Below are 22,545 nucleotides of genomic sequence, written 5' to 3'. Positions count from 1 at the left end.
GCAACTTCACTTTGAGGATGAACTAAATTTCTCACTTACATATTTAACATAAAATTTGAGTCCTAATTGCCCATACAGGGATGTGTGCAAGCAGTAAGCTCACCATATACTCACCTAGACTGAGACTTGGCTTTAGCGAGCATGTCAGCTCTTCAGACAAAGCCTGCACAGGCTTCCATCACAGGACTCAAGAGGGCTCAGACCTCGGGGCCTAAGCAGTCTGCCCTTTATTCTCATTGTGATTTTTTTCTGAAAATTTCAAACTCAAATGTGTTTGCCTGTGGGCAGAGAGCTTATGACAGTTATTTTAGGAATACGAACAGCAGTAGAAAAAAAGATCCATGTCTGGAAGTGATAAGAGAAATGAAGTTGGTGAATGTAAATGCATCAGAAAAAAATTTGGCTGACTGGGGACCATTTTGCAGGTATATGAGGAAGGAATCTATAGGCTAAAGCATATGCTGGTAATTTCATGTCACACCCCTTAGGAGTTAGTTGAATGATTTCAAGAGTTGCCTACCTTTAAAAAGGTCATATGCTGGCTGATGTTTCCTGTGCTGGGTGGCTGTACTATTGGGAAGGTCACGCCACAGTAGTACCACCCAAAGGGTGAGGTCATCACCCCCAGGAGTGCTGGGGGACTTGTCTCAGGGGCTGCAGCAGGGAAGGCCATGCTGGCAGCTGGAGTTCAGATTTTTTATCCAATAATGACATGATTTGATCCCGCAGTGATTCAAACTTTCAAACTTCTCGATAAAGATAGGCCTACTAACCCCCCAAAGGGCTAACAGCCTCTTCTTCTCTCATAGAACTGCTAAAGAATGTGTCATTTTACAAAGTAAGTTTGAATTTTGTTTTCTACTATCCCAGTTCCTTTATTCTTTACAGAATATACGGTGAATGCATTTCATCACCTGTATTTTTCTTCTCATATTCGGATATATATGAATGAAAATCTCGATGCCTTAAAAAAACTAACAAATATAATGTTGTTTTTGCCATCCTCGAATAAGAGATAAACCACTCTACTTATATTATAGGGATGCTACATTTGCGTCTGCATATGTACTGATCTCCATTCTTCTTAGCATCATATCTCTTAACTACTCCCTCAACCTAAAACTTCGTTAGCACGAAGCAGGTTTGCTGATCATTTCCCAAACGCTGTGCTCACTCTCCCATCCGTGTTTATCCTTTCCTTTTTCGTGTGTGCCCCCATCTCTACCTCCACATGGTTCTACTCTTTCTTCAAAGTCCCGCTTCCCCTTGGGCCTTCTTGACGGCCCCCCAACTGCCTTTGACACACAGGTCCATACTATGCATTGCGCACCTAGCACATGCTCTCTGGGATTACTTGCTCTTATGTATCAAGTTGAAACAGATCAAATTGACAACATTCAACTATTTCTGACCTGCATAACAGCAATGGCATATAGTTCAACCTAATATATATGTCTCCTCACCCAAATACAAATTCTCTTTGCATTTGTGGTATCTACAACAGTCTCTTACACAGTGTAGGTTTTTGCTATTAAAAATAAATAGATCTTAACTATTCTTTTTTTTTTGGCAAAATAGTAGACAAGCTTCCATTTTCATCTAACCCATTAATGTAGTACCGTGGATGATTTGGGATGTTTATGATCCTTTCTGCCAAAATTCCCTACTATAGCCTAAAATATAAATATAAAACTTTATGACACTAGAAGTTATGGCTAGAGGCATTGCTTTACAAATACTATAGAACTTCAATAGATTCTATACTTCGAAAAGATCATTTATAAAGTTTTCATCAGTAAACTAGTCACTAGAATATATTTTATATTTATTAAATAGTTACACAACCCAGTTAGAAAAGAACATTAGAATAATGCACTTTGCCTAATTACATTACATAGATTCTTCTGCCCTTCTCTCTTACTACAGCCTTAATTCTATATATAATTACATTAATTATCATGATAAACTGAATTAGAATAAGGAAAAGTCGAGTGAAAAAGTATACTTATTTTTTAAAGCTAAGAAACTAATAAGGTATCTGATATCAAGTGCATAGCTTTTAGAAATAAAAATATTCAAAATAGCATGATGATTACTGAACTGAATTCACTATTCTAAGGACAGAATTACACCAGTGGAGAAATAGAGAATCACGCAGCCTATTCCTTTGAGTACATCCATATTGGTAGGCTCAGAATTACATAAGGAAACAAATCATCCCCTCCTTGCTCCAGTGGATGGATGCATAACGTCTAGATTTCTTTTTCAATGATTCCATTTCTTAGAGTCACACTTTCCTCAGCTGATGAGTTGTCTTTAGAACTTAACCTTAAATGCATTTATTCTGTCTTATACTGAGCCTTTCACCGGTACAATAACCAGAACATATAAAAGACTTCATGAAGCTAGGTAAACATCTATTTGGAGGGTAGAGGGGGAGAATGAGTTTCATATGATTGATTCAGATTTGCCAATTGTCATTTATGAGTCCTTGAAAATAAACATAAATTTATTTAAAAATAAAATTTTTTAAATCTTGAGATAAACAAAGTTTTGCAGTAGTCTTGATGAATATGGTCCATCTTAAAGTCACAAAAATGGGAAGGGGTCAAATATCTTTCATTGATGGTAGGAAGCCCACTTTCAACCCCTAATCTCTTTCACTGTCAAGACAGCCTTGGAGGACATTTTAAAAAGTGAGACTTTCTCTTCAAAGACCTTCTTCCTTTATGGTCTCCGAAACGCAGTCAGCTTCAGCTATCTTAATCTTGCTTTTTCTTGATAGAAAGCTAGAATAGTGTTTCTGTTGTGAAGTAAACAGAGGTCAGAAATGTATATGAGAGGAAATAATTTCCATAACAACAATAACAATAAAAAAGTCAAGGATGTTAACATTAAAAAGGCAACAGAAAGTTACATTTGTTTCAGCAACAGTTATTTTAAATGGCTATACCCTGTAGAAGCTGTATTTGGGTAGGTGGACCTCTGCTAGGGCTGAGAGCGCCCCCTGCTGGCACGCCGGGGTAGCCCTGTCCAGAGCACCTTTCCAGCCTGTGGATGTCTCCAGGAAACAAACTTTTTCTCTCTTGTTTTTCCTGCCTCCTAGAGCCGTGTGACTTTCAATTTTTAACTTTACCCCAAATCTTTAGTGCACATCTCACACAAATACACATTTTTAAAAAGTATAATAGTTATTTTAAAACATTTTAAGAGGTTATGGTTGCTACAAACCTTCAATGAGTGAGTAGTCAGCTTTCAGTATTTATGAAATCTAAAAGACGGGGCCATGGAGAGTATGCTTTGGCCTTGGTGAAATAAATGTGGGGCACCTCAATGGGCAGATAGGCTGAAATTTTTTTATTCTATGAGAGATTTGTCTTGATAGAGAGACCCCATAGCAGAGTGGTTAAAGGAACAAAAAAACTTTATTTGTTAAACAGCAAATATAAATGGCTTGAGTTTGGACACTGGCTCTGCCATTTACTAGCTGTGTGACTTTGAGCAAGTTACTTAATCTTTCTGTGTGTTTTCCGGTCCTTGGCTATAAACCAAGGATAATAATACCTGGATTGTTATGAGGACTAAACAAATTATGTATGGAAAGTAATTATAACAGTGCCTGCTCAGGATAAGCTTTATAAAAAGGTTTGCTTTTTATAAGGTATATAATGTTGGATCTCTGTGTTGCATATCTGAAACTAATGTACTATTGTATGCCAACTATACTTTAATAAAAGATTAAAAAATAAATAAATAAACGAATAAATAAATGCATGAATAAATAAAATAAATAGATAGATAGATAGATAGATAGATAGATAGATAAAATGAAGGAAAAGAAAAGAAAGAAAGGTTTGCTAAAATAAGTTGGAATTCAATATGGTGGGATAGCCTTGCTTAGAGCATGAAAGAAATTTTCCTTTTTGGCACTGTTGCTCATCTGAGAGGATGAACAAATTAGCATTAATGTTGATTGCAGTGGTGTTGTGTGTTGTGTTGCCTGTTGTTCTAAGACAGTGGCTCTTACATTTGAACATGCATCAGACTCAGTTGGAGGGTTTGCTAAACACAGATTGCTGGCCATCACCCCCAGAGTTTCTGATCCCAGTAGGTTTCAGGCCTGAGAATTTGAATTTCTAGTAAGTTCCCAAGCGATGCTGATGCTGCTGGTCTAGGGACCACACTTTGAGAACCACTGCTCTAGAATAATGATTCCAGTGCTGGCTGTATATTAGACCACTTGGGAGCTTTTAAAAATTCTGTGTCCAGGCCCCAGCCATCATTAGTTTTCAGATATCTCTAGGTGATTCCTGTGTGCAATCAAAGTTGAGAACCACAGCTCTACAATGTCACTCTGCTGCTGAAATGGATGTATTTAAATGATGGAGTGATGACCTACATTTTACAGATACAGAAATTGAGGCTTGGTGCAGTGTTTCCCATTGAGGTGCTTGTTATGCATTCTGATTCAGAGCCCCTATCCAGAATCTATTGCAACAATCTTTTGGGGTGAGGCCCAGGAGTTGCATTTTACTAAGTACCTCAGGAATCCCTTACACACATTTAGTATTTTGCCTAAAGACACATAGCCATAAGTGGTATTCTCATCTTCTATCCCTGATCTAAGCAGTCAGAAACGTTATTATGAAAGAGAAAAAACTTTGCATTTAGTCTGTTTTAAATTTTTTTCTGAGCTTATTCACTCAAGAAAGAACCTTATATACTTACATATTTATAAATACTATCACTATATACTAAGTATTTTTATATATATAGCGGACCCTCTAACAAGAGCTAGATCAATAATAAATTCCATTCAAATGCTACTTTGAGGCCACCTTTATTTCATTCACCTACACTAGGATTTCAACCTAGAAAGGAAGAGTTAGCAAAAGCAGTTAAGGTCACTGCTCTGAAGTCAGATTGCTTGCTTCCTTTCCCTATCGATTACTGTGCGACCGGGGGCAAGTCACTTAACCTTTCTGTGCCCCAGTTTCCTCAACTGATTTATAGGGCAATGATGAAAATGATTGTGTTGATCCACATAAAAGTGCTCAGAACAGTGCCTGGAAATAACAAGAGACTATTAATGCTTTCTATTAATATTTTTTTTACTATTATTGTTATCTGCACAGGAGACGTAAATGCTCAAAAAAGTGTTTTACAAACTTAAAAGTTGTTTTATACAGAGTATACTGTAGAAAATATAAACTAGAAAGAGAATTTTCCAAAAACAGCATAGGGTGTAGAAGGTAATCACTAAAGAATTTTGTGTGTTTCTTAAAAAATTTTTATGTAAAAACTCAGAAAATCATTTCTCCCTACCTTATTGGGGGCTACAATAAACATACTGTACTTCTCTGATGGCCCTCCAATCGGCCTAACCTACATGGAAGAGTTTCTGAAAAAGCGAATTCTGGCTTAGTCTTAAAAGTAGAATGACAGAGGGGAAAAGGGTATATTTATCAAAATTATAGTTTACCAATTACATAATTTTACTCACCGACCAGCTTTGTTCAATGTGGTATTTTTTACTTTTGCCTTGTTCTGGAACTTCAATCTGCTAAATAGATTAGTAAAATGTCATTCAGTACAGCTCTGAGAAGCAAGCTCACAAATTACCTATTTAACCAGCACATTTCTCCTTCCACAATAATCCTCTTAATGGCCCAAAGCTGGCAGTCGGCAGGCACACCTGCTTGTCATCTGCATATTCCCCCTCCATTTGCAAGTGTCTAAATGGTATAGTAATTGAACCGCCAAAAGTTAAGTGAAGCTTAACGTTTGACCTTGGTAGTTGCCAGTGGATATTATGATTTAACACGTATTCTAAAAGGACTTCACACAAAATGAAATGAACTTCTAAAACCTGAAATAATCCACAGAACTCCAATCCATACACTGAATCAAAGCCAAATGGGGCTTTGATTAATCAAAAGGCACCATTAATCAAGGGAAGAATCAAACTGAAGTTCGAGACACTTGAATCTACTTCATGTATATAAGGTGAACTTAATATAACAGTCAGGGTCTCGGCAGAAAACAGATGGTGCTCTCCTGGGGTGATTGAAGAGGGTTTTAAAAAAGGAACTATTTAATGGAGGTGTGGACAGGATTAAAGGGAATTAAAGAAAGGATGTTGGAGCCCCCAGGGGCTAGCAATAAGGGGCTGTGGTGTGGGGGATAATTCTTACCACCTCTGGACCTGGGAGGGCAAGGAGAGCAGCTGGTACAGAAAAAGAAGTAGCTATAGCTGCAAGAAGGAGAAGCCACCTACAGGAGCATAGCCCTCGATAGCACTGTACCTACCCAGAAGCAGAGTGGGAGAAATAAATACCCAATCTCACTTTTCTCCCACCCTCCAATCTTGCTAGGTTCTCCCTGCCCCCCGCCACCTCCTGCGCCGCAACCCCACCCCACCCCACCGCCACTGTGGTGAGCTTGGTTAAAGGTTGGAGGTCAGAGGTAAAGACACAGCATACAAAGTTCAGTCTCCAGGGCACAGAGAGGATGGAAGAGAGTGGAGAGTGAATGTGGAGAGGCAAAGAGAGTCTGTCACAGCCAGAAAACATGACCAAGCCAGGGTTTGGGGGAAAGAATTCTTAAACTCTTCTTATAGGAAGAGAACTACTATTAAACAATTATGCATTATGAGCATGTCTCAACCCATCGCTCTAACTGTAAATATCTCTTTACTAATTGCCTTTCTCCTCCAACAAATAGGCTCCTTAATACTTGAGCCTCAGTTTCTAGCCATTGCATGGTAAATACAGGCATTCAAAAATAATAGAATGAGGAGTGAATTAAGATGTTTGTTACTGCTTATTATTCATGAGAATATGGAGCGGGACTTTTTCAAATAAGTGGGATAAATAACATGACACTGCAAAAGAGCATTATCTTTTAACTATGGTTTAACTTAATTCTGTTGTAAAATATACTTTGAAGTATGCAAAGGACGTCCTTTAGGTTAGTATTCTTGAGAGAAAACTTCCTACATTTGGGGCTTATCTCACTAATTTAAAAAAATCAGTTATAAGTCTCAGTAATAAGAAATTAATACTCTGATGTTTTATGTGTTTTGCTATTGTTGTTATTATTATTTTACAATATTACAAGTATAGTTTAAAGTAGTCTCATGCAATGAAATAGAGTTGGGGAAAAGTTGGTATTTTTCTCTCTCCTATTTTCTTTCCCCTCTTTCTCCCTATACCAAAATAAACAAAATAGAACCAACTACAAATGTTAAGCAATTTCTGATATAATCTGTTTCCTTGACTTATTTCTATAAGGCTTCACATATTTTATATACTAAGGGGAATCAAGTTGGGGGAAAAAGCTAATCCTTTTCATAATGCAGTATTCCTGCACTCTCTCCTTTAATAATAGTTTCTGTTAATAATCTAACCACCTATCCTGCACTGTAATTTCCCCTTGGCTCTCTAAAACTTTGCCCTCCTGCTATATTCAAGCCATTCTAGTGACAGGTGCAACATGTCTGTACTTCTATTTTCTGAACTGGACGAGCCATTCGAAGACCGACATTCCTGGGGCATCATATAGCACTGCTCTTAGTGTGTCCCCACCTTACCACATAACAAGAACACACTCCCAAGCACCCATTTCTGAGCTCAGTGGCCTTTTACATAATCTAATCTTACCCCAAATGAAAAAGAAGTAGAGAGAAAAATATATATGGTGATGGTAGTTGGTGGGGCAGGGGTGAGAGGTACGAGGCATGCTGGAACCAGAGGCCATCTTGTTCTCTGCCAATTTTCAGAAAACCAATTTAGAGATTCAGACCCACTTTTAAGTGAACCTAAGAAAAAAATTTACGAACTAATAAAACAATCAAACTAGGTATGGATTATTAAAAATACAAAATATTTACAATTCAGAATATTATTCACTAGCATATTCCTGATAACTCTCATGTATTCAGATTATGCTTCAATATACAAAATAATAAGGGCAATGATATACTTCCAGAAACTTCTTAGGAACACATCTACTACATAAAATACATCTGCTTTCCTTTCTTGGTGTCTTGTATTTCATTACATGGCAGAGATTTCTGGTAGAGATTCCATTATCTATTCCACCCTTCTTTTTTAGTAATGTGGGCCTTGAGAATGCATAGATCCGCCAGGAAGAACTTGTAGTTAACTGGGCCCAAATTCATAATCAGAGTCTAGCAGCCATTGTTTACCGAGGCATCTCACACACACTGTATATTAAGGAACAGCCTGCAGACTGAGCTGTCAAGTCTCCTGCACTGTATTCCTGCCCGCTGAGCTGAATCTTATAAAGGAGTTACTGGAATCATATGTTGACCAATGGGCTGAGACCTGCCCTGTCTAATTGGAGCTGCACAGCTATATCCTCATTTGTATCTTTACTGACCAATCAGAGTAGCTCTGTAATAGCAATCCAGACTTGTGGTTCCGACCAATCAGGACAGTGCTATTTGCTATTTGGACCAATCAAACCATGTAAATTTGGATTTCTCATTTGCATAAAAATAGACCAATGAAGTACAAAGGTGTACACTTTATAGAAGTGGGCCTGCTCTTTGTCTCATTGGAGAGCTCTTTTGGTTTCCACCAGAGGATGCCTCTCCTTGGTTTGCAAACTGTTCGTCTGAATAAAATTTCTCCTCTTTCCGCACCCAAGATTGGGGACTCCTGTTGTCATTAGATTGGTGGCAGCAACGTTTTGTTGACCATAATAATACCCGAATTTATTTGAAAAGATAAAAACATACCCTATAAAAAGACTACACTTATCAGCTTTTTTGCAGTTACGTGTGGGCCTGTGGTCTGACTAACTCTTGGCCAATGAGCTATAAGCAGAAATTTTGTGTGAGACTTCTAAGACGACTTCTGAAAAAAAAGAAGTAAACCCTTCTTTATACTTTCCTCATACTTGTTGCCTAGAATGTGGATGAATGGAATGGCTGGAGCTCGAGCAGCCATCTTGAGCATGAAGTAAAAGCCATTGCAGATGGCAGAGTAGAAAGCTCTCTGGTTACACCATTGAGCCACCATTCCAGCCCTAGAATGCCTACCTCTGGGCTTTTAGATGAGAGAGAAAACAAATTTTCTTTTGCTGAAAACACTTATTTTGTTGTGGTTTGTTTTTGTAATATGTAGCCAAATCTACACCTAACAAATACACTTTATTTTCAAATAAAAAATCTTTATATTTCTGTTCTAGTTGAAAGTAGCAAATACTAACAAAACTTACTTAGGCTTTTGTGTAGGAGCATTTTTTATTTTTTCTGGTTTAGAGGGAATATTGCTTTTAAGAATTTAACTTTTTAATATCGAGTATTTACATTTTTCTCTAGAGCATTTGTTTTTCAAATTTTAATGATGTCTTCATAAACATTTCAAATTTACCTTTGAAAGCATTGCCTAAAGCTAACTAAGCTAATTAAATTTCTTTTTATTCCTTCCTTCTTACTAGGATAAAATAGTACTATTTGATCTGCTTCTAGGAACCATCTGCTTTATTTATGGGGCTCATTTGGTTACAGTGTCCTTAATTTTTCTCCTCCTCCCCAAATTCTTCATGATTATCAAAATCTTGAAGTCTATTCTGCCTTGAAAATAGAGACCACTTTATTCTAGTCTATACAAGCCTTCTATAAGTGATATACGTCAGTTCAGATTTTATGTGTTTACCTAGAAAACAAGTGAATGCCACAGTCATACATTTATATGGCTACTTTAAACATGAAATGACTTGTTCTCATCAACTCTACTTTGAGAGGAGGCCCAGAATCAGCTAAAATCCAAACAGCTGATCTGTCTATTCTTTTTCCCTGCCAGGGTCCCATTCTATCCAGGGATTTGTAGATAAATAAAATTCCAGACTGAAATGTAGACTTTGCCTACAACATCCTCTTGAAAACTCAATTTTCAAAAGGGAAGGCCTTACTTGTCTTTTTAAGAACCAAAATAAGAAATAAAATTAAAAGTCTGTGGAAATAAAACTTGAGTATTTGGATAAAGCAATACAAATATTGACTAAAATGCTGATTTTGTGATCAGCCACAGGGATAACTATAGATTTCAATTTGTGTGCAGATCTAAGGGATGTAGTGTGGCTGTTTTTCTTGAAAACTTTAAATAGATCACTTTTCCCTATTATTGAGCAAATTCTAGCTATTTATTGTAGAAGTATTTCTTGCATCAAGTAGCTTACATTTTATTTAACCACATTTGAGGATACTTCTCCCTTTTAATGGGGCTACTCAGCCAATTACTTTTCTCTTTATTTTTTAAATATATATAATAACTGGAACTTAAGGGGAGTTGGGGAATCCATCCTGCCTAAGAAGTTAGATTTTACTACTCTTATAAAAAAAAAATCCTTGATTCTTGTATTGCTTTAATTTGCTACTCTAGTACATTTTGAATTGTTTAAACACCAATAGCAAGTACATTTTATTTTCCCTGGGAAAATATTTTCAGTTCTGGAAAAAAGAAAAATAAAGATAAAATGCAACTATTTTCTTAGAAAAAAACTACAAAGTCAAGAAAGAGCAAAGTTAAAATGAAGATGTCGTCCATCCTCTTATAAAGGACTAAATTTAAATAAAAACATTAGAGAACATTTCCAAATGTTTTTTGTTGCATTTTTAAAGATCAGTGTAATATTCTGCAAAAGAATTATGTTTATAAATGTCAACCAGGCATTAGTATTTGTAATTATTTTTTAAAAAATCAAATGGTACTGTCTTATTAAGGACATGCTTATATCATGATGATGACAAAGCAAATAGAAAAATTTAATGTCTCAAGAATACTTTTTACAGTCTGCCACTGGCCCTTTCAATGAGTTCCTAAGCCTTTATTGAAGAGATATAGACTAGAAAAACAAAGTTTAATTTTACATTCGAGAAAAAATTATAGGCTGGAGAGCTTCTTTTCCTCAATGGTTTCTCTCAACTGCTAAAGGTATTTTAATTTGGCACAGTAGAAGTATCACAGAGGTTGAGGGCTCTTTCTAGAGACAAACTGTAGAGTTTAAGATCATTGTGTTGTGTTAAAAACCTCTCAAGATCCTGACTTTATAATGTAGCATTGATGGTAATTCCAGAATTCTCCATAGAGAGGATTAGAGAGTTCTCAGCAATCCAAGGATGACTTCTCCTTGGAAAATAGCTTGAATTCTAAAGACTGAGCTCCCAGAGGGCAGAGGAGCTCACAGGTGGGCTGCCAGATTCCTTCCTTGAGGCCCAGACTCTCAGGCCCTAGAGTTAATCAGTATAGTTTAGTGTCGGCTAATGGTGGGAACTTAAAGTGAAAAATATAGTCAAATAAGAGCAGTTACCATTTCTGGATTCTCTGCAGCTAGCTTTATCATCTTTTCTGAGATCATCTTTTTCAGGCAGCTACTCAGCAAAAAAGCCTAAGAAATCCAGAAGAAAAGAAGTATTTCAGCTGAGGAGATCTTCATTCTCTTCCTTCCCTCCTATACCACAAATCAGATTTTGATCTCTGCCTCCAATAGTATGAATTTAGAGTTCTTTGATTTCCATAAATTTGCATAAGATATAATTATCAAGTAATGATAAATTTGCTTAATCAGGTGGATCTATTTACAGTAAATTTTAAAAAGACAGCTGAGAAATGGCCAAGATCTCATTACTAATCTTTTTGCCTCTTAAAACTTACCTTTCACATCCCATTTTTTTCTATTACTTTGTAAGCAGCTCATGTTTTACAAGCAACAAATAATAAAAAGTGCTTATTATTATAATCAAAGAAGCTGATGTTGGTTAATCTGATAGTTAATTGTATGCATAATAACTGAGAGACCTATTTTTCTCTCTTGTTTTGCTCTCAGTTCTTGCCTTGCTCTCTTCTCTTTGGGCCTTACCAAGGTTTAAGACAACCGAAGCTCAAAGTTTGAGGCTGTATGACCTTAGTATAGCCTGAGATGGCGCTGGGGGGATAGAGGGAATGATGGAAAGGAGGAAAGAGAGCAAACACTCAGATTAGGGTGGTAGTTCATATAACTCTTAGAGGACAGTTCAAAGAAATAATTAGAGGGAGAGTGGGCTACATAGAGGGAACATCTCAAAGTCTTGCAGGAATATAGAGCATGATAGAAATTCATTTTATTTTAAGAGGAGAGAAAGGTGGGAAGAGAGAAGAAAGGCACTGCCACTAATAAGGAAAAGAATAAAAAATGTGGGGATTATATATGACAACAAATTTGACTTCTTGGTTTTGATGAGAACTAACCCTGTTGATCTGTGCATATATGTAACCTACACAAAACCAGGGTATAAAACAGTTAAACAATAACTCCTGAGCTGATGCAGCTAGGAAGGATATTTAATGGTGTCCCACAAGGTATGAACTGATTCCATATTATTATACAATGTACATAGATATGCAGGTTAGGACTCTGCTATAAACCAGGTAAAGTTTATTAAATATAAAGAGGCTGAGCCTTTGTTTAAAGGGTCTAGAAAAGATTTGAGCCCAAGCCCTCATTTGTATGTATTTGCAAGGCACATAACCCACATTTCTGCCTTTTGCAGAAGTAGCCCCTGGGTGCATATCAATAAACCCATACTCCAAAGGAAATAAAACCTTACTAGAAATCCTTTAAAAGAATGTTTACTATACCTCTCTATAGTGACTTAAATTCATTTGCTACAGACTAAAGACCATAATAAAATTTAACTATTGCACTTAGCATTCTGGGGGAGGGAGGGTGGTTTGATTACCAAAATCTCTGTCTCTCCAAGGGACTGCAAATCTTGTGTCAGGAAACATCCTACCACTTCCCTGAGGATGTTTCATATTGAAGGTGAACCTAAGGATCCATTTCTTTAACGTAGGATTTTGGCTTAGTATTTCATGTTTCTCAGAGGACTTTGATATCTCGTACCTCTGATCACACTGTACAAGAAGTAGAGAGTTGAATGGAAGTTTTGTTTACCTAAAATCAGAATGCTCCAAGGACCTTAGTGTGACTATCGGGGACTCAAGCTGAAAAGAATGTTGATGCAAGGATTACTTTGTTATTTTTGTTTCATTTTAGAACATTTGTAGTTTTGATTTCAATTTGAAATAGCTTTCTTTAGTTCAGTAGATAGTAGTTTTCAACTGAGGTTGGTATTTAGAAAATTTGATTTTTAAAAAATAATTTCTATTCCAATTTTAGTTATAAGCCCAATTTTGTTTGGGACAACACATGCCCAGCTCCAGGCAATGAATGACTCATGTTTACTCTGAGCTGATTATGAACTCTGTTCCCCTTTGCTAAATGTTTGATTCCCAGACTCTCTTGCAGCTAGGAGTGATCCACTTCTGGCCAATGAGACAAAAGGAAAATCTACTGGGGTCTTCTAGGGTAAAGTTTTTGTTTTCCAGATAAGGTATAGCTTTTCTGCTTGGAAAAGATCAAGAGAATGATAGGGATGCCAATCATCTACCTCCGGTGAATTCTTTACCACCTCTCCAGTGAGGTGATAAAAATCTGTATTGTCTGAGCAAACAAATTCAGCCTCCAACCTATTTTTATAAATAAAGTTTTATTGGAACACAGCTATACCCACTTGTTTACATGTTGTCTGTGGCTGCTTTTGTGCTACAACAACAGAGCTGAGCAGTTGTAAAAGAGACCATAAGGACCTAAAATATTTACTCTCTGGCCCTTTGAGAAAAAGTTTACTGACTCATAGTTTATGCCACTATTAGTTGAGTCTCCTGTTATTTGGTAACTAAATTTGTTTCTAATTGATATGAAGGCTGCAATGACTAGTAAAACAAAACAAAACAAAACAAAACAAAACAAAACAAACAGGTTATATTACAGGTCAAAAAGAGAGTGCATAGTGTATTCTAGTACTCTACTCCAGTTGGGTTAGGGTAAGGTGCTTTATCTACCCCAGCAAGCAAGGGAGCATTTCAGGACTGGTGGTTTTCATGCTCTGAACTCACCTGTTTTGTGTAAATAACAAACCACTGCCAGCGACTTTCCGCACTATACTGAAATCTGAGCTCTAAGTTCTGGTTGAGAGTTCGCTGGGGCCCATCCATGTCCAACAGAGTCCCCTACAGAAGAAAATATATTATTTGGTAATCAGTAGAAATTTAAGTGGCTACTATATACTTGCAAAATATCAAAACAAGTGAGACTGTCCTTATTCCCAAGAAGCTATCAGGCTATGAGGAGCCATGAGAGTAAATCACCACAATTGGATATAATAAATGTTATCAGGGAAGTAAATACAGGTCTATGAAATAGGATGGACACTTTATACAGACTAGGAGGGCAAAGGCAATCTTCCTGGAGGTAGGAGATCTAGGCAGAAGTAAAAATTAAGTTTGCCGTTTGCGGGTTTTTGTTTTTGTTTTTTTTGTTGTTGGTGGTGGTGGGTGGGTTGTTCCTAGTAGACAAGTTGTTCCTAGTAGAAGAAATAAGTGCAAATGCACTGGGGCATGAGGGAGCCTGGCACATAGGAGACGTGTCAAGGGATCAAGTATGGCTGAAGCACAGGCTACGAGGCACATGGGTGGTCAGAAAAGACACTTAGGGAGGCAGGCTAGGGCCAGATCCTGAAAGCCTAGTAGAAAGCACCTGTGATTTTTGCTATATGGCATCTATCCCTCTTTCTCCTAACAATGGAGTCTCACATTCCCTTGGGAAAAACTTTTCTCTTCTACTGTGGCTATGCAGGTAGGACAATCAGGGATTGCTGCCCTCTGGAGAGTGGCACATGACCCAAGCTCAAGCCAATTGAACAAACACTCTCTGTGCCCCTCATCTGATTCCATGGCATAGAGACTCAAGGAGCAGGTTCCTGATAAAGAATTCCTAGAGACCTTCAGCTTCTTTCCTTCTTGACTCCTAAGCCGCTGCTTCAGCCTTTAGTTTAAATCAGTAACCCTATGTCCCTCCAATAAATCCCCTTTTTACTAGAGCCACATATATTGCTTTCCATTGCTAGCCACCAAAGAGCCCTGTTACAGGTTTTATAAGCTAAGCTAAAACCTGGACTCTTATCTTGAGGGCAACAGGTATTTATTAAAAGATTTTTAAAACTGAGTAATAACACAATTAGATTTATATTTTAGAAATATTGGTCTCACAACATCAATGTAAAAAATGAACTGGGAAACACCTGTTTTCAGAACCAGATAATACAGGGCTATTAACTCAGGGAAAAGGAAAACAAATGAAGTGAGCCCTACAGTTACCTTCCTTACTGCCTGGAGGAGTTTCCAGGAGGTGGCACCAGGAGAGGAAACCTCAGCAGAGCCCAAGGTCTTACTGAGTTGAGAAAAATGAGAAAAAAGTTTGAAGAGGTCGAGGTTAGAATTTGTGGGACAGAAGACCAAAGACAAAGGCTTTATACAGAGAAAGAGTTCCAGAAAGCTCCTTTCAAATCTTTGGTTGAATAATCTGTGCATGTGTGAGGATGTGCAGATGTGCAGACACATCTGTGTATGTGAGGCTGGGGAAAGAATCACAGAAAAGCAGTAGGTTGAACAATTCCAGGAGCTTACAGATCAGGCTGGAAATCATTTGTGTTTCTATCAGAGTAGAGAGACTGTAATAAACAAGACATTAGAAGAATCCTAAGAATGGTAACCAAAGAGGAAAGAACTAAATTAGCCCTCAAGACTGCTCTTGACCTGCCTTAAGAAAGCTTAAAAGTGAGCCTCAAAAAATAAAAAAATAAAAATATCAAACCAATCCCAAGTAACTTAATTGCATGCCAGGACAAAGTCTAATACTGTTTAAAAGAATACAATAAATTCCAGTATTCAACAACGTAAAATTTACAATGTTTAGCATACCATAAAAACATTACCTGGTATGCAAAGTAGGAGAAAAGTATATTTGGCAAACAGAAGAAAAATCAATCAGACTCATATGACAGATGATGGAATTAGTAGACAACAATATTAAAACAGTTATTTTAAAAATACACTCAAGAATTTAGAGAAAAACAGCATGATAAGAAGGGAAATGGAAGACACAAAAATAATCCAAATGGAACTCCTAGAGATGAAAAATATAATGATAGAAATAAAAATACATTGGATGGGAAAAAACATGTTAGACGCTACAGAAGAACAGACAACCTTAAAACCATAGCAACAGAAACTACTCAAAATGAAACACAGAGAGAAAAAAGACTGAACTAAAACCACAATGAGATACCACTTTACATATCTGGCTATATTTTAAAAAATCAGATAATAAAATACTGGCAAGAATGTGGAGAAATCAGAACTCTCTTACACTGCTGGTGGGGATGTAAATTGGAGCAGACACTTTGGATAACATCCTGGAATTTTGTCAAAAGGCTCACCATAGAGGTACCACTATGGTGGAGTTACCAGCAATTCCATTCCTAGGTATATACCCAAGAGAAATTACAACATATGTCCACAGAAAAACTTGTACACAAATGCTCTTGGCAGCATAATTCATAACAGCCAAAAGGTAGAAACAACCCAAATGTTCATCAATGGATGAACGAATAAACCAAATTTGGTATATTCTTACAATGGAATATTATTTGACCATAAAAAAGAATAAAGTACTGATACATGTTACTACAAGGATAAGCCTTGGAAACATCCTAAGTAAAAGAAGCCAGTCACAAAAGATCACATATAATTCCATTAATATGAAATGTTCAGAATAGGTAAATCCATAGAGACAGAAAGTAGATTAAAGTTCTCTTAGGGCTGGTGGGAATTGGGGAATAAGAAAGCAACATGTAAAGGGTATGGGGTTTCTTTTTGAGGTGATAAAAGTGTTCTTAAATTGATTGTGGTGATGGTTGCACAACTCTGTGATTATATTAAATGCCATTAAATGGTACACTTTATATAGGTGAATCATATGGTATGTGAACAATATCTTGATAAAACTGTTACAAAGAAAGAGAATGATTGGGTGGTATTGGAATGATAGAGATATAGATCAGTGAAACAGAATAAAGAACCTAGAAAGAGACCCTCACAAATATGCCCAACTGGTTTTTGACAAAGGTACAAAAGCAATTCATTCGAGGAAAGAGCCTTTTCAACAAATGGTCCTGGAACATTTGGCCTTCCATAGGCAAAAAAAAAAAGGAAATTCATCCAAAGTTTCACACCCTATACAAAAATTAACTCAAAATGGATAATAGACTTAAATGCATAACCTGTAACTATAAAACTTTTAGGAAAAAACCCTAGGGAAAACAACTTTCATGGTCTAGGGTTTGGCAAAGAGTTCTTACACTTGACACTAAGACGCAATTTATAAAAGGAAAAACTGATGAATTGGACTTCACCAAAATTAAAAACTTTTGCTCCACAAAAGACCTGTTAAGAGGACAAAAATACTACAAAGTGAAAGTATTTGCAAACCACATATCCAGCAGAGAACTATTGTCTAGAATGTATTAAGTACTCTCATAACTGAACAGTAAACAATCAAATTAGAAAATGAGCAAAAGATATGAAAAGACATTTCACCAAAGACAATAAACATATGGTAAATAACCACATGAAGAGATGTTCAACATCATTAGCCATGAGGAAAATGCAAATTAAAATCACAGTGAAATACCATTACGCTTATCAGAATGACTAAAATAAAAAGTAGTAACAATGCCAAATGCTGATGAGGATGCAGAGTAACTGGAATACACAAACATCGCTGGTGGGAATATAAATTGAAAACAATTTGGCAGTTTCTTAAAAGATGAAACATGCAACTTTTATATGTCTGGAAACAACCAGATATCTTTCATTGGGTGAATGGTTAAACAAATTTTGGCCATTCCATACCATGGAATACTGCTCAACAATAAAAAGAAACAAACTATTGATCACAAGAACCTAGATGAATTTCCAAAGAAATTCTGAGTAAAAGAAAAGCCAATCCCAGAGGCTACATACGATAGGATTCCATTTATGTAAAATTTTTTATTTTTTAAGGTAATCAATTTCTTGCTTTTATTTATATTTTTACTTTCTAAAAACAGTCAATTGTTCTAATTCACAGTATTCATGTTCTATAAAGTCACCATAAACACTGAATTATTGAATACTGAATAATAGCCCAAGGGGAAATACATTTTGGGTCCTTCAAACTTCTGGTCACAACATTTTCATCTGACCAATCCATAATGTCATTTTATGTGTTTCTGTTTTATTTATAAAGTTTTATTGCAGTATAATTGATATACCAAAAAAAGGCACATGTTTAATGTATACAAATTTATGAGTTTAGATATACGAGTATACATCCATGAAACCATCACCACGATCAAGGTAATAAATGTATCTATCACCTCTAAAAGTTTCATATAATATTCCTGAAATGATACACTATGGAAATGACAGACAGATTAGCAGTTGCAAGGAGTTAAGGAGGAGTGGGGGTGGGAGAAAGTGGGTACAACTCTAAAAGGCCAACATGAGGGTGGTGCTGGAAATGTTCTGACTCTTGATTGCATCAATATAAAAATCCTGGATGGTGATATTGTACTATAGTTTTGCAAGATGTAATAATTGAGAAAAATGGGTAAAGAGTACACAGGGTTTCTGTACTATTTCTTACAACTGTGCATAAATCTACAATTATATCAAAATTAAAAGCTTAACTAAAATAATTAACTATTTAAAGCAAAAATAATTATAATGCAGCATGAAGTTGCATTATAATGCATTTAACGCAAAAATAATTATCATGCAGAATGAAGCTGCATTATTATATTTCTGTATATATTTCTATATATACAGAAATAAAGTATGGCAAAAAATATAAAGAACAGAAGAGGAAAATAGAAATACACTGTTGTGATGTTTTTACACTTTTTGTGAAGTTGTATATTTGAAAGTAGACTCTAATAAGTTAAAAATGTGTATTAAAAACTCATAAGTAATCATAATAAAAAAGATATAGCTAATAAAAATCAATGGTGCCAATAAGTGGAATCAAAATAAGAAGGCAGGAAAAAAATGATAAAAAACACAAAAGAAATAGACAATGTAGGTATGATGCCAGCAGTCCTCAGGTATAGCTTGCTGGTCAGCAGCCAGTTTTCAAGGGTAGAGATGTTATCAGTACCAAGTACATATTAAGTGCTCTATACATGGTAGCTGTTATTTCTATATGCTGTTATTACTATAGGCACCCTTCAAGCAACAGAGAAGTCTGTTGTTGTCAGGTGGGAAGAAGGGTGTCTCCACTGCAATGGGTGAGAAACTTGGTTTTAGTGATGGGTGATGCTTATTGTGGCTTAGATGCTAGTTAGTTCAAGATACTGATTTAAATGGCAGACCTGTCTTCCTAGTGTCAACTTTGTCACCTAAAAACAATAGGATTTTAAATCATGAGTGGAGATGTTAAATCATGGGTAAGGCAGCGCCAAGATACTCACAAGGAAAGTGACCTGCCAGCACTTCACTCTGCTCATCTGGAAAATGATGTCCTGGGTCTGGTTATCAGGCAGGGTCACGCAGCAGCTGATCTCGTTATTGCCCACAGAAAGAGAAGCCCCACAGCCCGGTTCCGGGTAGTCACAGGTACAAGGATCCAGCTGCAGGTATCCATAGTGCCATACCTCTTGGGACAGCTCCAAAAACTGCTCCAAGGGGGATGTGGAAGGCAGGAGGAAGCAAGAGACCACTTAAAACAGATGAAAACCTCATGTCAGAAGCTACTGCCATTCTAGTAGGACACATAGAATTGAGTCACAATGAAAGCATATTTTTCTTCTGGACAATATGAATGAAGATAATACCCCTGTGCTTTCTGACAATAAAACCTGGGGTAGTTTGTGGTGGGTTCTGACAGGGCATTTCTGCCTCATTCAGCATTGTGTCCCTGCTTTTGTTACAGTGCTTGGTACAGAGTAGCAATATTTGATGTGTGAATGATGAATGAAAAAAAAATAGAATGAATCAAATGAATGAGCAGATGTGATTCCATCTTGGTAGATTATAACAGCAAAAATAAATAAAAAGTGTACATTTAAAATGCTGTCTTTTAAAAACTGAGCTGAGGTCTATGTAGGAGGAAAGTAGTTCATTTTTGCAGGCTGTTTTATGTGATGGTGGTATGAATTGTCAGAGGAAGAGATTTTAGAAATAGCCATGAAATGAGAGCAAGAGTGAGTCTGCTTTCTAGGTAGAGTTCTAGATAGCCCCAAAGTGTCAAGGGAACACTTTTATGTGACATTTAAGGTTTAGCTTTTCTCTCTGCTTCTGACATGACTTAAGAACAGAGGACAGCTGCAGTTCACACCTGTGGTCAAGCATCCTATCCTGTTAACGTTAATTGAGGACTTTTTTTTTTTAACAGTGATTATTAACGACTTTTTAAATAACCTGATATCAGCTTGGTGACCTTCACCTTTTCCTTCCAGCTTTCACCATGGTCCTGCCTGAGAGTATCTGAGATGTGTGTGCACAGAGGGGAGTTCTCACTTTAACACAGTTAAATCAGAAAGACCACCCAGTGACAGCCTGGCTCTTTACCCTTTCCTGAAGCAGGGTAACTTATGTCTCCCTTTCAAGCACTACATGAAGTGCTTGGTGATAGAAGTGCTAAGACACATGCAGTGAGGGACAGCTGACCCTTGCTACAAGGAAAGAGAAGTACTCGAGGCTCCTGTCTCTCCCAGCCACATATTGTACCAGCTCGTGCTGTGGCCCAGGCATCCAACTTAAGAGATGCATTAAGCTGCTGGGCCTCCTTTTGGGTCAGAAATGACAGGTTGTGAGTCGATGTTAACTGTGCAGGGGTGGAGGCAGGGGCTGAGTAATTTTGCCACAGAGCATATAGTTTCATGCTCTTGCTACAAAAGTTTCATATTTACTTTATGGTATAAATCTTTGTCTGGTAACACTTTAAAAAATTATAATAAACTCTTGGCTGCAGTGCTCTAAAAGAGATGAAAGTATTTGTTTAATTAAATATTAAGCTCCATTTCTCAAGAAAGTTGGTCATAAGAAAGTAACCTGTTCAAAATGCTTGCTGGCATTTGCCATTCGGCAAGGGGGTGCTGTAATATTACTGACTATATGAAAACCAAATGACTGAAATCTGCAAGGATTATCTACTTGAAAATTAGTTCTCTTAAGAAGACTGTACCTGGAAAAGATAATTTAACATGTATGACTGCAGAAGGTATGTTTATATATTTTTATTTAGATCAGGGGTTTCCAAACATTTCTGCAGAGTCATATAGTAAATATTTTCCATTTTGTAGACATATTGTCTCTATCGCCCCTACTTATCTCTACTGCTCTAGCACAAAATCAGCCTTGGACGATACGAAAGTGAAGGAGCATAGCTGTATACTAATAAAATTTTATTTACAAAAATAGTGGTCCATGGGGCCATAGTTAGCCTATCTCCGATTTAGATTAATTTCACTCATTTTCAATTATGAGTTTTCTTGTACATGAACATAAATTAATTAGTTAATTATGAGTTTTCTTGTACATGAACATAAAGTAAAGCAACAGTTGCTAATGCGTTGGCTCCGTTAGCAGAAGAACTTCACAAACACTTAAATAATGTTGGTGTCATAGCAATATCCTTAGATGCTTTAAGAGAAAAATCACTTGTTTGTTTGAATAATGCTTCTATTTTTTTTCAGATAGTAGAAAACTCACACAACCCCTGTCCCCAAGCAGTGTATATGAGTGAGACAAACAAGACATATTTTAACAGGAAAAAACTGGCCTCTGCTTTATTGTGTGTGTGGTTTTTAAAAATTCTTTAGACTTGGCCAATGTTCACCACTAAAACATTGATTTTGAATAAAATGCAAAGAAAATTTAGAGGACAACATTTAGAGGACAGATTCTTGTATGCAAAGTAAAGTTTTTAAAAGACCACCATTAAAATAGTATCATAAGGACTCCTGGTAAAGATGGCAGAGCAGGTAAATGCTGTTTCCTCCTCGCATGACCACATCAAAATTACAACTAAACTATAGAACAACCATCATTAAGAACCGCCCGAAGATTAGCTAAACAGAAGTCCTACAACTAAGGACATACATAAGAAGCCACATCGAGACTGGTAGAAAAGTGGAGATGAGGAACAGGCAGGCCCCACACCCATGGTGTGGCAGTTAAGAAATGGGAGGGACATCTCAGCTGAGGAGGTCCCCCTGAAGAGCAAGGGATCCTAGCCCCACACCAGGATCCCCAGTCTCGGGTTCCATTACCAGGAAGAGAAGTCTCCATAAATTCTGGCTATGAAAACCAGCAGAGATTGTGGCTGAGTGAGACAGAGGGCTGCTGGAGTCCCAGGTATTCCTCTTAAAGGGCCTGAGCATGGATTTACTTGCGGATGGAATCACTTGCTCTGATCTACAGCACTGAGGCAGCAGCTCCAAAAGTACCAGAGACATATGGGGGAGGAACCGAATTGTCTGGCATCAGGGTAGGGCTAGAGGGGCACTTTTTGTTCAAACAGAAGTGCTGGCAGATGCCATTGTTTCTTTGTTGAGCCCTCCCCCCACCCAGCCTACATATGCAGGCAGACACC

At 37.0% G+C, this 22,545-nt stretch overlaps 1 protein-coding gene across 1 annotated transcript in view; it reads right to left on the bottom strand.

The window, feature by feature from the left end:
• Positions 1-2,220: 2,220 nt before the first annotated feature.
• Positions 2,221-22,545, bottom strand: part of SNX31 (sorting nexin 31) — a 55,299-nt gene continuing 34,974 nt past the window's right edge. The window contains exons 10-14 of the mRNA XM_039853537.1: positions 19,421-19,624; positions 13,968-14,081; positions 11,341-11,418; positions 5,504-5,563; positions 2,221-2,803 (exon numbers count right to left, since the gene is read on the bottom strand). Coding sequence (XP_039709471.1) covers positions 2,711-2,803; positions 5,504-5,563; positions 11,341-11,418; positions 13,968-14,081; positions 19,421-19,624 — 549 coding nt within the window. The 3' untranslated portion in view covers positions 2,221-2,710. The remainder of the gene's footprint in view (positions 2,804-5,503; positions 5,564-11,340; positions 11,419-13,967; positions 14,082-19,420; positions 19,625-22,545) is intronic.

The sequence above is a fragment of the Pteropus medius genome, unplaced genomic scaffold (genome assembly GCF_902729225.1).
Source record: "Pteropus medius unplaced genomic scaffold, Ma_sr-lr_union100, whole genome shotgun sequence".
Taxonomy (NCBI): Eukaryota; Metazoa; Chordata; class Mammalia; order Chiroptera; family Pteropodidae; genus Pteropus; species Pteropus medius.
This window is presented reverse-complemented; position numbering and strand designations above follow the sequence as displayed.